The sequence below is a fragment of the Aphelocoma coerulescens genome, chromosome 2 (assembly GCF_041296385.1).
Source record: "Aphelocoma coerulescens isolate FSJ_1873_10779 chromosome 2, UR_Acoe_1.0, whole genome shotgun sequence".
In the NCBI taxonomy this organism is placed as follows: Eukaryota; Metazoa; Chordata; class Aves; order Passeriformes; family Corvidae; genus Aphelocoma; species Aphelocoma coerulescens.
In genome coordinates this window covers 94,051,819-94,066,431 of record NC_091015.1, presented here as the reverse complement: position 1 = coordinate 94,066,431, position 14,613 = coordinate 94,051,819, and the positions used below count along the sequence as shown (strand labels likewise).

The 14,613-nt window shown below is 45.2% G+C and overlaps 1 protein-coding gene across 4 annotated transcripts in view; it reads left to right on the top strand.

The window, feature by feature from the left end:
* Window positions 1-3,754: 3,754 nt before the first annotated feature.
* Window positions 3,755-14,613, top strand: part of TENT4A (terminal nucleotidyltransferase 4A) — a 59,338-nt gene continuing 48,479 nt past the window's right edge. For all 4 annotated transcript variants that reach the window (XM_069004078.1, XM_069004077.1, XM_069004076.1 and 1 more), the window contains exon 1: window positions 3,755-6,775. In XM_069004078.1, coding sequence (XP_068860179.1) covers window positions 5,958-6,775 — 818 coding nt within the window. In that variant the 5' untranslated portion in view covers window positions 3,755-5,957. The remainder of the gene's footprint in view (window positions 6,776-14,613) is intronic.

Sequence of the window (14,613 nt, the reverse complement as noted above, 5' to 3'; positions counted from 1 at the left end):
ACACAGAGCCTTGATGAGAGGAAGGACTGAGCCAAGTAGAAAATTTAAGAGAGAAAATATAACATGATTTAAGCCTGTTCAGGGTTACTCATGCCAGGCCTTCTTTAATGGGAGACACAAGCCATTTTAAAGAAGGTAAAAGCTTGTATTTCCAGACAACAGATTAAAAGAATGCCCGAAATCATACCTTGTAACAACCAGAAACTCGTGTTCTGGATTTCTCCTTGTCTCTCTGTTGTGATCAACTACATTTGAGACATGAAAATTGTATCTCCACTCTCCCATTCAGAGATTTATTTACTGAGGAAAAAAAAAAAGGGATGATAGTGCAGCTAAGGAAACTGTTTCCCTGTTACCTCCTCCCAGATGCTATCTCCTGGAGACTAGCACACTCTGAAGGTCACTTGTTAGAGATGCACCTCCTTCAGCAGGACAGCCTTTCTCTCACACCCCCATCCAGCTTGAGACCTTGACTTGTTCAGCTCTTTCCTCTTCCCACCTTCATCAGGTTCAAGTCTGGTCAGATATACTGCTGAGCCTTACTCTCTGTGCCTTCTCCATCCATTCCACCACAGAACATTCTCAGTTAGAAGGGACCATCAAAGATCACTGACTCCAGCTCTTAAGTGAATGGCTATGGGCCACAAAGGCTACAAAGGAGATCAGAGATGGTAAGCATGAAGGAGGTGATCCATCAGAGCTTGCAGTGTGATTGCAGGTGGCCAGAATCAAGGTCATATGGGTCAAAATCCAAATGCCACATTGTCCTGGGTTGCAGTGTATTCTATTACCATCCTCATGAGCTGTTGAAATCAGGTGGGGCAGTGTTTCCTTGCCTCCTCACCCCAGACTAACTTTCTGTTAATGGCCCATCATTGTCCTGCCCCATGACTCAGAGATAACTCCCTCAGGACCATCTTCTGTTAATGAGCCTAATCAACACCTGGCCTCATGACTCATTATCCCATTGTGAGATGCTCCCCCCCAGAGGGAGGAACCAAGCATTCCATCCTGGATATAATCTGAGATTCTGAACACCACAGACAACCTTGCCACTGGATTTCCAGAGGACAGGAGCTATAGAACCACCACTGGACCTTCTGAGGAAGAGGAGACCCTTTTTTTCTACAGGATCACCACTTCTGGAGGACTGCAGCCACCATTCTGCTGCTACCACCACCCTGACTAACAGGGTGTCTGGTTGTATCCTGACTCTGTCAGTTTAACCCAGTGTTTTCTGCCTTTATTTTTGGTTTTTTTTTTTTTCCTTATTTTATTTCCCTATTAAATTGTTATTCTGACTTGGTGTCGCCCACTAGTTTGTTTTCAAACTAGTACACGCATCCAGTCTTTCCTTAAACACCTCTAGGGATGGCGACTCCATCACTTTCCTGGGCAGCCCATCCCAATGTCTAATCATCCCTTCTGTGAAGTAATTCCTCCTAATGTCGAATCTAAACCTGTGGATGCTAAAGAACAGGAGCAGAGGAATTTTCCAGCTGCTGAAGCATTTTGTGAAGTTTTCCTTTCTTTTCTCATGCTTTAGCTGAGAAACAGTGGAAGACGGTTCTGTAAACTAACTCTATCTCACACCTGCACAGACTTGTTTTGGTTCACTGGGAAAATATTTTGGAAATGGGTGTTATGCTGTTTAGCCAATCCCTCTGGGAGGTGGACGGTCAAGCATCCAATGGTTTTATGCCACCCTTACGAGCAAAGCTATATAAGCTGAATTAGATAATTAAATATAGTCATTTCTGGCCCTTGAACCTGATCCTGGACTTGTGTCACTTCTCACCGTCCCTGGGGACAACAGCAACATAAACCTCCTCTGGTGCAGCTTGAGGCTGTATCCTCTCATTCTGCCACTGCTCTGGGAGAAGAGACCAACACCCACCTGGCTACAGCCTCCTTTCAGGCAGCAGTAGAAAGTGATAATGTCACCCCTGAGCCTCCTTTTGTCCAGGCTAAACAACCCCAGTGCCCTCAGCCATTCCTCCTGGAATTTGTGCTCAAGACCCTTCATCAGGTTTGCTGCCCTTCTCTGGACTCACTCCAGCACTTCAATGTCCTTCCTGATCTGAGGGGCTCAGAACTGGACACAGGATTCAAGGTGCAGCCTCACCAGTGACAAGTGTAGGGGGAGACTTTTCATTACCTGCATCCTCACAAATTCAACAGTGGGAAGGAAGCTTTATTGAAAAGAAATTTTTCAGATGATCCAAACTGTATTTGACTTTCAAACATTCTGAGAATCTTACCTTCACTGTGGTGTTTCATTCAGTAAAGGACAGCTGAATTAAAATCAAGCAGACTTCAAAAAAAATTAATCCTTGCAAAGCAAGTTCTCACTTGTTACTTTTAGAGGGAAATTCTCACTTTAAGGAGACAAGATTACAAACATGCTTTTAGATTTCTCATTGGAGAGGCTCGAAACAGAGAACAGTAAAACCTGATGTTAGAAGATGATAATTCTCCTTGAGCTCCTGCCACAACAGACCATTGGGTAGTATTTCTTCATATTGTGCACATTTGTGTAGGAAACGTAATATTTCCTTTTCTGCAGAGATATTTCAGTGATGTGCCACAAGCTTTGACAAATCATCATCAGATAGATGAACTAATCGGAGTATTATCAAACCATTGCTTATAGATTTCTCAGAGATTTCCTTCTTCTCCAAGTTCTTGAAATGTGGACCTTCAAGCACATTGTGCCACCCATCCACCCCATGTTCTCTGTTACACTTACATGGTATTTGCTGCCTTGAACCCATACAAAGAACTGACAAAGCACTACCATAGCTTCAGAAATTCTAACACAGCTTAAGCCAGTGAGAGACTACTCTCTCTGTGGCTACTTCAGGAAACTGCCTAGCCTCTTCCAAGAGAGTCTTGGGATTGGTGAGAGTCTCTGCTCATTCAAAAGCTGCTTTTGAGTTACTGCTTCTTACAAGACAGTGGTCTCTACCACTTAGACCTCAAGATGAAGTGGGAGATAATTTTAGCAAAGTGGGAAATCAGGCCCTCTTGAAAGTGCTGACTTCTTTTAAAAGATGGCAGGAGCGCAGGGAAGGAATAAAGAAAACAGGTCATGAAACTGCTGAGCTTGGAAAAATCTCCATAAGATTGGCCATTTTGTCTCTTTGGTTTCCCCCTTCACCTCTTTGAGCAACCTGGTCTAGTGGAAGGTGTCCCTGCCTACGGCAGGAGGGTTGGAACTACGTTATCTTTAATGTTCCTTCCAACACAAACCACTCTGTGATTCTAGGATCCTATGAAAACACTGATCAATATTCCTTTATTTTAAAAGTTTTAACTCAGCAGGTTGAAGATGTGATCTTTACTGGATGTATGGAAAGTCAAAACATGGAACTAAAAGGGTTGAGATGTGGGCTCTGTAGCTGCCTCAGCCTTCTCAGTACTTACAGTCGATCTACAAAGTAACTCATCCAACCACTAGCATACCACAGCAGCTAAGCTTGCAGACATACTGTCTATCCTCATCTCTCCTTGCTGTACACAGGCCATCATAGAGGAAAGAATGCAAATTATTCAGGGCTAAAAGAAGAAAGAGACAGTGTAATTCCCTGGTTTCTTTCTTACAGCATTTACATAAAAAGAACAGAGTTGAGGGGCCTGTTTATTTGTCTTCTTTCATGTTCAGTTAAAACCCAACCAAAACAATCCAAAATCCTTTGGAAGATGAACCATAAAACCAAGGACTGCTATCAGTAACTCAAGCTGAAATCTCTGCTGAAGATCTTAATACTTCATTGACCATGTAAGAAATTGTGGTGGACATACTTTTATATGAGACATAATTAATAGCACTTTCATGTGGTTTGGTTTTGGTTACTTTATTGTGTACTTTTATGTGTATTTTGGCTGTTAGTCCTGAAAACAGGCCTATTCCTTAACAAAAACAAATGAATGACCTGCTTTTTCTAAATGACTTCCGATAATAAAAATTAGGCTGTCACCCTTAAATAAGTTTCCCTTGCTCTGAAGTCTAAAGGTATAGTTAGAGAACACAACTGCATCAAACACAACTGCCCTCTGCTAACAAATGACAGTCTTGTTCTCTCATGCTCTCTCCACCCCCTCCTTAGCACCAGCTTTGATCACAAAGTAAGCCAATTCAAAATGAACTGCTGAAAACTATTACTTTTCTTCCAAGTGCAGTCTTCTCTGAATTAACAACTTAAATTGTCTCATTGATCAATATCAGGGATTGGGCAGGGCAGCAGGGAAAGGAATTAGCAGGATCATGGAGAGTGGGACCTCTCTTTTTCTCACCTTCTGCAGTGATCATTCTGCTAGATCATTCAAGATATACCACACAACGGCATTGGAGGGCTGCTCTAACTAGGATTCCCTGATAGTATTTGTCTTCATGCACGTACAACTCTTCTCTGTGCTGTTCTGAAGTCACGTTAAGGGCTCTGTTGAACAGTCTGGGGAGTCCTGGACTGCTGGAGCTTCTGGGGGTACGTCAGGAGAAGACACTTTAGCCATATGCATGCTGAAGCTGCTCAAGGAAAAGGCCAAATCACTGGCCTTAGATTGGAAAGAGAACCATTATGGACATGATTCTGGGGGGCTGGCCGTTAAAGCCCATCTTTAGATCATGGTGTGTGTGTCTGATCCCACTCCAATAGCAGTATGCATTTTACCTAGTGATCACTGCACACGAAACCCATCCATTATAGACACCCCTTGGAACAGGCACTGTCTTCCTCAGACTCAAGCCCAATAAAAACTGAAGTACCCAGTGGAAATGTGCTTTATGGTGCTGTCTTGGCACTATCAATCCAAGGAGAGCCTTCCCTTGGTTATGAACTGCATGGTGCTGCCTGGACGCATCAGCTGCGCCTCCCCTTTCCCCCAGGGAATGAGTGGCCCTGCTCAGCCCCAAAGGAGGTCTGCCTGCACTTGCTTCTTCTCGAATTAGTCCTCAAAATCCACCCTTTTATTTTGTGGGAACTGGGCTATTCTTCTCCAAGGGGATGAGCTGTGGCATGGAGGGGTCAGACAACGCAGTGTTTGTGAGAAACCAACACAGAGGCAGGGCCGCAGCTGCGCCAGCTGCTCACGGAGATGAAGGGAAGACAAGTGAGATGGAACCTCATCAGTGTCTGTAATTATCTGAAGGAAAGGTGTCAAGAGGATGGAGCCAGGCTCTTCTCGGTGATGCCAAGCAATAGAACAAGAAGGAAAGGGCAGCAATTGATGCAAAGGAAGTTCCACCTAAACATGAGGAAGAGCTTCTTTCCTGTGGGAGTGACTACACACTGGAACAGGTTGCCCAGAGAGGTTGTCGAGTCTCCCTCACCGGAGATCCCTCATTGTCCGGATGCAATCGCGTGCCACGTGCTCTGGGATGACTCTGCTTGAGCAGGGAGGCTGGACCACTGCGGTCCCGTCCCGCTTGATCTATCCTGCGACTCTGGGAGCTACAGAGCCGCCGGCAGGGCGCTCCGGCTGGCCCCGCCCGCCGCCGGGGGTGAGGCACGGCCGCCCCGCTCCGCGCCGGCGCAGGCGAGCGAGCGCCGGGGCGGGGGAGCATTCCCAGCTCCCGTCTCCCTCCCGCCTCCCGCGCATGTGCGGTTGCCAGGGCGGCCGTCTCCGGTGAAGGTTTAAAATCTGCGGGACATGCGCAGTGCCGGTTCTGGCCCTGGCGAGGGGGACACGCCACATTGGAACGGCGAGCGGAGCGCTCCGGGCAGCGCCGGGTACAGTTTGCGCCGCCTCCGCTTCCTCCCGAGCCGCGCTCGCCTCGCCCGGCTCTGCCTCCGGCCGCCCTCCGTCGCTCCCTCCTCCCCGCGACACATGCCGCTGCTGCCGGGCCGCTCCTAGCGCCGCTGCCGGGCCGAGCGAGCGAGGGAGCGGGCGCTGAGCGGGCGGCGGCGCGGAGCTCTGGCCGGGCAGTGAGGGACGGCGGCGGCGGGCGGGCGTGGATGGATCCCCGCGTGGCCTGGATCCAGCCTGAGCAGAAAGGACCCGCGAATGCGCTGTGGATGCAGATCTGGGAGACCTCGCAGGGCGTGGGGGGCCGGGGCGGCGCCAGCTTCCCGCACTACCTCTGCCTCAACTCCCCGGCGCTGGACTCTGCCGCCTCTCCGCCCCGCGGGCACGGCTGCGTGCGGCTCGGGGCGCCCGGCGCCTGCTGCTCCTCTTCCTCACCGCCTTCGCCTTCGCCTTCCCCGCCGGCCCTGTTGACCGGACTGGTTCCCGCTGTCTCCGCCGGCCCCGCGGCGGTGAACGGCGGCGGCGAGGGAGGGCGGCGGCTGCAGAAGTCGCCTTCCGTGTCTTCCTCGTCGTCCTGCTCGTCGGTGGAGTCCGGCACCGAGAGCCCCGGCTTCTCCTCCTCGGGATCGTGCAGCGGCGGCGGAGGTGGCGGCTCCTCCTCTTCCTCCGGCGGCCCCCGGGCGGTGGCGGTGGCTCCTCCCGGGCTGCTGGGCAGCGGGGCCGGACCCGGGGAGTTTTTTAACTTCCACGAGAACAAAGTGAACGCTGTGAATGGGCACCACCAGCCGCCGCACCCGGCGCGCAGCCCGCACCCTCCCCCGGCGTCTCCCCAGCAGCACCAGTACCACCCGGGCCGCAGGAAACGGGAGAATAAAGCCAGCACCTATGGGATGAATTACCTGCTCTCCGGCAGCCGCGGCGTCGCCGTCAACAACTCCCCCCACCAGCAGCGGCAGCCGCCTCAGCCAGCGCTGCAGAGCCCCGGCACCCCCTGGAAGACCAGGAAATACAGCCCGGGCGTGCAGGGGTGAGCAGCCGGGGGCCCGGGGGCTGCTGCAGCCCCAGAGGGAAGGGAGGCCTCGGCCGCCTGTCCTGCGGCCCCTCCGGGCGGGGGGGCGGTGGGTTGGGGGTCACACGAACTCCTCTGGAGACGGCCGCGGCCGGGAGGCCGATGGCAGGGGGATGGCGGGGCACTAACCCGTGCCCTTTTGTAAATCACCTTGGTCTGTGCCGGCTGGGTGGCTCCTGGCCGAAGCAGCGATTCACGCAGGGACAGGGAACCCTTAGGTACGGGGGGTTAGGCCTTACCTTGTAGTAGGTTGAGAGGTGAAGTTGTCAGACCATGATCAGAGGTCACCTACAATAATTAAAGCAAGGATGGTGGCGGATGCTTGCCAGAGCTGCCAAGTGTCAATTCAGATTGTAAGGGGGAAGTGGAAGGCTTCCATTCAGAGGAACTCAGAGCCCTTGTGCTAGTTTTTAAATGCCTCTGCTTAGGTTGCAGCAAGCTAGTTGGCTTCGGGAGTGTTAGGAACATCACTTGAAAGGGAGGTGCCGAATTCTCTCAGAGATGGGCATGAAAGTTAGTGTGGTCTTAGAACATTTCTCTCAAGTGTGTTTTAGCTCTAAGATAGGTTGTGCCAGCCAATACCTGTGCAGAAATCTTGTCTTTTTGAAGAGAACACTTTTATGAAGCTTACTCTATCTTGTAAACCATACCTTTCTCATATAAATGGGTAGTTAGTAAGGCCGAGTATTCAGTGTGATCTGATTGGCATGGAGAAGGGACTGAAATTGAACAAAGCATGTCTGGGATGCTCTTAGAGATTGCTGTATTCCACCTGTCAAATTTCATTCAGTCAAGGGGAAATGTTACTTTCTAAAGTTAAGGTTATTTTATTATTGGAAAAAGTGCTAGCTACATTGACTGACTGTGGCAGATTTCCGATGTCACTTCAAAAATAGTTTCTTGGAACATCCTAACATCAAGACCTTTGGATGCCTGTGGAGTAAAGGCGCAGCGTATTTGTAGAGGGGAAATAGCTATAGATAACAGGGTATGAGCTGGAGATTTTTAAGTGAGAGATTTAACTTAAGGTCAGTGTCTTCCTTTTATCTTTTGTGTAGGTGTTGTATCTTTGTCAGGTGCTGAGTATGTTAAAAGTTAGTAAGAACTATTAAAAGATATTTTTAAAGTTCTATTTTTGTAAACCATAACCTCAAGAGGGGGAGGACAAGACTTGTAACTACTGCTTTTTAATTCCAGACTGACACTGAAAATTCAAATTCCATACAGGAAGCTAGAATTTGAATCTTTAAGAGGCATCTTGCGCTAGGAGCTTTGAGTCTTATGCTAAGAAATCTGTATGTCTAAAGTTCTAATAGTATCTTTAAAATAGTGTGAAGTTCTTGTTTTACTTTCATAGAGATGTGGTAGAGCACTGAGTTTACTTTTTAATCTAAGTTAAGTCAGTGTAAGTGAGGCAGATCTCCAGGCAGGTGGAGCAGCCTGAGTTCACCCAGCAGGTCTATGGCAAACCGGTGACTCAAATCCAGGCACTGCAAGTTCTGTTCTGTAGCTGTCAGGCAGCACCACCTATGCCTTTCACATATCTTTATTTTTCATCTTTTTTCCTTCTGTTTTCTTTTGGCTTTCCTTTAATAGTGGCTATGTCACTCTTGAAGTATGAGTTTATAGAAAATCTGTACACAATTGTTTAGCTGAGATTCAGTTGCACTGTTCAGTTCATAATGTAGGTAATTCTTTTGCTGATGTGTTAATGACAAGGTTTTTGCTAAATATCTTTGGAAGTGGAAGCTGGGTTTCCTGATCTTCTGTCAAGGATCTCTGTTACAAAAGCAGGACCTGATTCTGGGAGTGGGATACCAGTAGCTACAGCATGTGTGATCCTGTAGTTCCAGAGCATTCCTTAAAGTAGCAGGGAACTAACTAGTGCTGAAGGAGAGCATGAAGCTTGAAACCATAGACCTAAATATGACAAGCAGTTTCTGCTTTAAAGTTTGAGTTCTGTTACCCAAGGTGAATCTTGGACAAGTGTGTATTTTTAAACAGTGTTCTGTTTAGTGTTAGTGATTTTTTATGAAGTGCTTGTGTGGTTGAAATAAGAATACTGTCACTGATGGAGTGGATTTAGGTATCTGTCTTCTGCAGTAATTCCTGTTTAGTGGTGAGCTTAACTTTTTCAGCCTGGCTGGTGCGTTATTTGGCAAATCAAATAAAAATGCACTGAAAAGGCTGGGATGGGGACAGATCCCTACAGGAGTTTCTTGTGGATCCCTTATGTTCCTTTAGTTGCCTGCTGTTCCCTGGAACTGTCAGCCTGGTCCTGAAGTATCACTTCGATAACTCGTCATCTGTTGACAGAGCATCTTCAGTGTTACTGTACTGGTATATGCAACTGTTGAAAAATGTGATCCTGAAAATCTTCAGCTGCAGTCTGGTTTGGGCATAGATTATTGGAAGAAGGACTTGATGCTCTTATGCTTACCCTGTACATGAATGGTAGAGCTTACTGTGCTGTGAATATTGTTCCTAAAAGAATGTTTTTCTGCAACATACTGAAATTTCCAAGTGATACGCAGTGGCTCACAGTGTTACTGTATTGTCTTTTGGTAACATGGTAAGAAGGGTAATCGCTGTTAGTGCTCTCCCAGGCTGCAGTAGCACTTCTGATGATTTGCGTGCGTGCTTTGAAACAGTACTGTGCTCTCTCTGCTTTCTCATTCAGAGCTGAGGATGGTCTGTAGCACTGCAAGTCATTCTTTTATTCACACTGCTCATAGTCCATGGCTTTGTGATGGTAGGTGCGGTGATGTTTAGGAATACTGTATGTTATAAAAGCTGTGTTTTCTCTGCCCTATATACAGCATTCCTTCTTTTTCCAGTGAACTCATGCTTTCACCACTTTGATAGCACGACAATCTTTGTAAAGGAAATTTTTCTCATAAAACACAAGAGTGAATAGCTGTGTTTGATTAGATTTCATCCTAAAGCTGTGCTTTTGGATGCCCTAGATTGTCCCATTGTTATGCTTTTACAGAATTTTGGAAGGTAGGGAGTGAGGAGGTTGAAGCCATATTTATTCCAGTGCTTCAACAGAGTGATTAATATAGCAGCAGTGTAAAATCCTATATGCCTGCGTTTAGTTTAGGACTACAGATGACAAAATGATTGGTTTCAGATGCAAGGCAGAGAAGTGTCCTTTAATATTATGAGGTTAATTCAAACTGTTGTGACTGATGTTCAGAACTTATTTCTTGGTACTGTGAAGTATCCTCTCCTGTCATTTAAAACTGCATCTAGCCTCTTAGGGTGTGCATTCTTTGTTCAGCAAATACCTTCTGTTTTTGTAAAGCCAGTATCTTAAATATATCTGAGTAGTTTAAAAGTGTTTAAAAGTGAGAGTTTAAAAGTGCTCAAATACTATTTCAAAATATGGCATCAAGCTATTCTAAACTTTTTGCTAAGGACTCTATAGCTTTTGTTTGGGTGCACAGCTAATAGAGTGCTTTCTCTGAAGATGTAGCTCCTAGCTTGTGAATAGTATAAAATCATACTGGATTTAATAATTTTGCTTCTTAATATAAATTTAACAAAGTAAGTAAAGAATTAAAGTATTTTTAACAGTATGAGTCTGTTCTGCTTAATACTTTCAACTAAGTGTTCAGTCTAATTGTAGATGTTGAATGAGCTTAGTGCTGAAATACCTGGCATATCTGCTTTGCACATTACAGTGCTGTGCAGAAATAACAGAACTGGCTTGTTGAGGATTAGTTTGGATACCAGAACTGTTATGATACATTGGAATGGGGCTCTGCCTGGACTAATTAGTGTTGCATAGTGTCTGATGACTTCCTGCATTCAATTTTCCCCCTATATAGCTGTTTTCTTTAACTCTCTCTTGATAATGACACACAAGTTCTGCCGTAGAGTACAAGAGCACCAAGATGTCTGGATTTCCTTAGGCCGAAGGAAGGTTCAGGGCAGCATTCCCTGATGGCCACAGCAGGTCCTTGGGGAGAGTTCTCAGAAGCAAGGTAAGCTTATGACAGTGCTTCCCCAGTGCTTCCCCAGAAGACTTGCTTCAGTGTTCACCAGTTTGCAGCTGAATGATACTGTAAACAGAAAGTGATGTCCAGGGATGTGGTGGTGCTCCTATATCCTAAGCCTGTATTAGGCTGTCTTTATTTCTTCACCTGTATGCAGTGTTTCTAATTCCAATCGTACAGGGTTTTTTTTCATTTTTGATATATTTCAGAACTTTGACTAAGATAAATTTAATTACAATTTAGTGCAATGCACTGTTAAAAATCCATTGCATCCAGGACTCTGCATAGCTCCAGTTGCATGTTTGTCAATACTTGCTTTTTATTATACTGCTGTCAGAGCCATCAGATACAAATTAATGTGTGGGGATGCCACATTGTCAGCCTCTTCTGCAATTTTTTTTTTCTTTTCTACTTTGAGCTGAAAGAGTATAGACTTTGGAGGTGCTCTGAAGCCTTTACTGTCTGCAGTGAAATGTCCAGCTCTTGTAAGGGCTTTAGGGGCTTTCCAAGGGTGATTATTCTTAACTCCTCCCTGTACTTAACCGTGCTGCCTTGCTCCAACACCTTCTAGTAAAGAATAAACACAGTTGTCTGTGCTTCCTCCACACTGCTGTCCAGTCCTTGGTGTCTGCTATGTGTGGTGCTAGGTGGACACCTTTAGTGGAGGTAGTAATGCAGGAGGCAGGTAGTGCTGGCATTGTACACTCAAGCCTTGTTTTGCTTGGCTGTAGGGTCAGGGTAGAACTAGGCAGTATATATGCTGGAGTGTATGCAAGGAGAAGTAGTTACCTGTTAGTCATAGTAAATTTCTGGAGAGAGCATCAGGATGTAGTTAGGTGGATTGTTGTCATGCCTGAAGGTTGGTACGAAGGAAAATTCCAGGGTGGCTGCTGGATGAATTGTCAAAAGAAGAGAACATTTCTTTTTTTTCCTGTGGTCAAGTAAGTTGCCTTGGTAAAGCACAAAGTTTCCATGCAAAGCGGGTGCCTAGACTGATGCTGCGGGGAGTGGAATGAAAGGAATGTTTTGGCAGCAGTAGCCTCCAGAGTCACTAGAGGTACTAGAGGTCAGAAAGGCTGAGCTGCAGTAGTAAAACATGAGAAGGCCTTGGTGCTCACATGACAGGTGCTCACATCTGTGTGTAAAGGAGAATGGGCCATGTTTGGAGCAGTTTAATCCTGGCATCAGCTTTGTGGTGGTTTTGCCAGTTGTTAGGCTTTGGCAGTAGAGACAGTTGGCACTAAGAACATCAACAGCTGTACTAGGGGAGACTGTTAGAGGCCAATGCCAAATATTGGGAAAAGAATATATCAACGTGGGCTTGTGGTGATATTCCCTGAAAGCATCTCCCAGCTTTAAATTATCTGTGGTTCTTGGATTACCTGGGATATAGGCTTATTGTAGATTTTGTGTATGAACTTCTCTTGATCTTTTACGGTCTGGGATCAGCAATGACCTGTGGGAAGATGTTCCTCAGTAAAGCCATGCATTATGTAAAGATCTTTATTTTTTTTTTTTTATCCTGAGGCTGTCACTAGGGTTGCAGAGGCTGCCAGTTTCAGGTCTGTGTATTACAGAGGCAGACCATGAGTGCTTTTCTGCAGGGGACTTGAAAAAGGAGGGGAGGAAAGGTTGAATCACCTGACAGTTGTTTTCTAGTCTGTTTAATCATTCCTTGTATTGAAACTGTTTCCTGCCTCTAGATGTTTGTCTCCTTTGTATGCTTTGCAGTCCTGTTTTATCTTTGGAACTCACATGAACCAGACCTGTGTGTGATAGTGTCACAATATTCCTGCATCTTGGGCTATCTTGTTCTATCTTGTATTTTGTCTCCTGATTACTAACCTGGGACTTGCCTGATGTTTTTGTGCTTTGAGGCTTCACTAGTGATCTTTCTTTTATATGGAAACTAAGAGTTCCAGCTGCTTGTTTCCTTTTTAAAACAATTCTTTATCTATGTGAAGGGTCTTGCCCCTCATCCCATGTCACCTTAGTTTTTCCATAAGCCTGCATAAGGATGTGTGGGGCCATTGACAAATGCCATTTGGAAATCCAAGAAAATAACAGATTTTCCTTTGTGGTTCTCTGACTCTTCCAAGCAGCTCTGAATGTTTGGGGTTTTTTTTAAGACACTACTTCCATTTATGATAGTTATGTTAGCATCTTGATAACAGTTATAGCTATTAATTTGTTGCATTGATTCTACTTTAGGCTTCTTTGAGTATGTCAAAGCTAATCCTTTTAAATCAAAAAAAGAAAGATTACTTACTGTCCTGGTACAAATGCAGTATCAAGTGAGTGTGACTTTTGGTGAACACTGAATTACCAGGAGTGGGTTTTGCTGTGAAGTATTTTCTATTAAAAAGTTTAGGACGAGTTCTTCCTTTGTAGTTGTGGATCAGGGAAGTCTCTGAGGAATTAAAAAAAATAAATACTAGCTTCTCTACGTATCATGCGTTGGAATCCCCTAACTTTCTCTGTACTGATCACTTAATACACTTAACAGAAGCAGGTTTTTGGGCTCTTGAACTAGTTTAGCCTTTCTCAGTCATAGCTTTGCATCTCGTTAAGTTGTTCCTCATAATCGTTTTTGATATCCTTAATCTTCCAATCCTCTTTTCCTGCTTTGTACATGACTTCAGGATTTCTGAACACATCTTCTGATGGAATCCTATGGCAAGGTAGTAAAAGCTCTTTTTTCCCCCTAAAACCTGATTAAGTGATGCATGCTAAACAACCAGTGTGATACCTTTAAAACTCTCTGAAACACATTGTTCTTTTGGTGATGGTTTTAAAGGAGCTACCTCTCTTATATGGCAAACTGCAGCAGTACTTAAATCCAGAAAAGACTTTTCTAGCTTTTTTTGCCTTGCAGAGATGCTGACTGCGAATGTGAAGGGTTTGCTGCCAGTAGTGCTTTGATGGGTGCATTTTGAATTAGTCTGCTGCTCAGGATTATGTCAAGAGTTGCTTCTCTTTAATGTTTCAGTTGCTAACCTGGTGTAATGAATACCTGATCTACGCGGGCATAATTAGTCTCTCATCACTAGTATGTTTCTGCTGTTGCAATCTGACTTGTCTGGGATGTTAATCGCTTGCTGTCTTTGGGCATTTGGGAAAGAATGGTATTAAGGCAGGAATTTTGGGATTTAGTGGATCTATTTATTGGCATAACAAACTTGCTGATTCAGTCCCAAGGTTTAACATAGGGAATTCTCCTTTGCTGGTGCAACAAAATAATTGTGATGCTTTCTTGGTGGTGTAGGGAAGTCCATCAGTCCAAGTCAGGAGTAACGTACTTCAGAAGCTTATGTAGCGGATCTGCTTTGCCATGTACTAAATTGGAGATGTACATCTGGTTATTTAAAAAATTTTTTATGATGCAGCTTTTTCAAAGTACATCCAGTCATTAATAAGGTAATTGGTTGAGTTTTATTGGACTGACGTACTTTGCAAAAATAGATTAGTGTCTGATTCTTTTTCAAAATGCAGACAAATTCTGTTACTTACGTCTGGAAATTTGCAGTGTGAATCAATCCAACAAACTTACTTTCCTGAGTGCATCAGCTGTCAAGGCGTTCCTAAGAGGCAAAATCTAATAGCAAGAAACTTGGTCTAAAGTCAGGATGGGCTCTGACTTGCATGACTGTGGGGAAAGAGAAAGCTTAGAGAGGAAATAAGGACAGTATAATCTCTTGAGGAAAAGGTACAATACATTTTATAAACTACTCTGTTCTGTGGATGAGAACAGAAGTACTTTTTTCTACCGTTCTCTCCTTTGTAGCTAACTTGCAA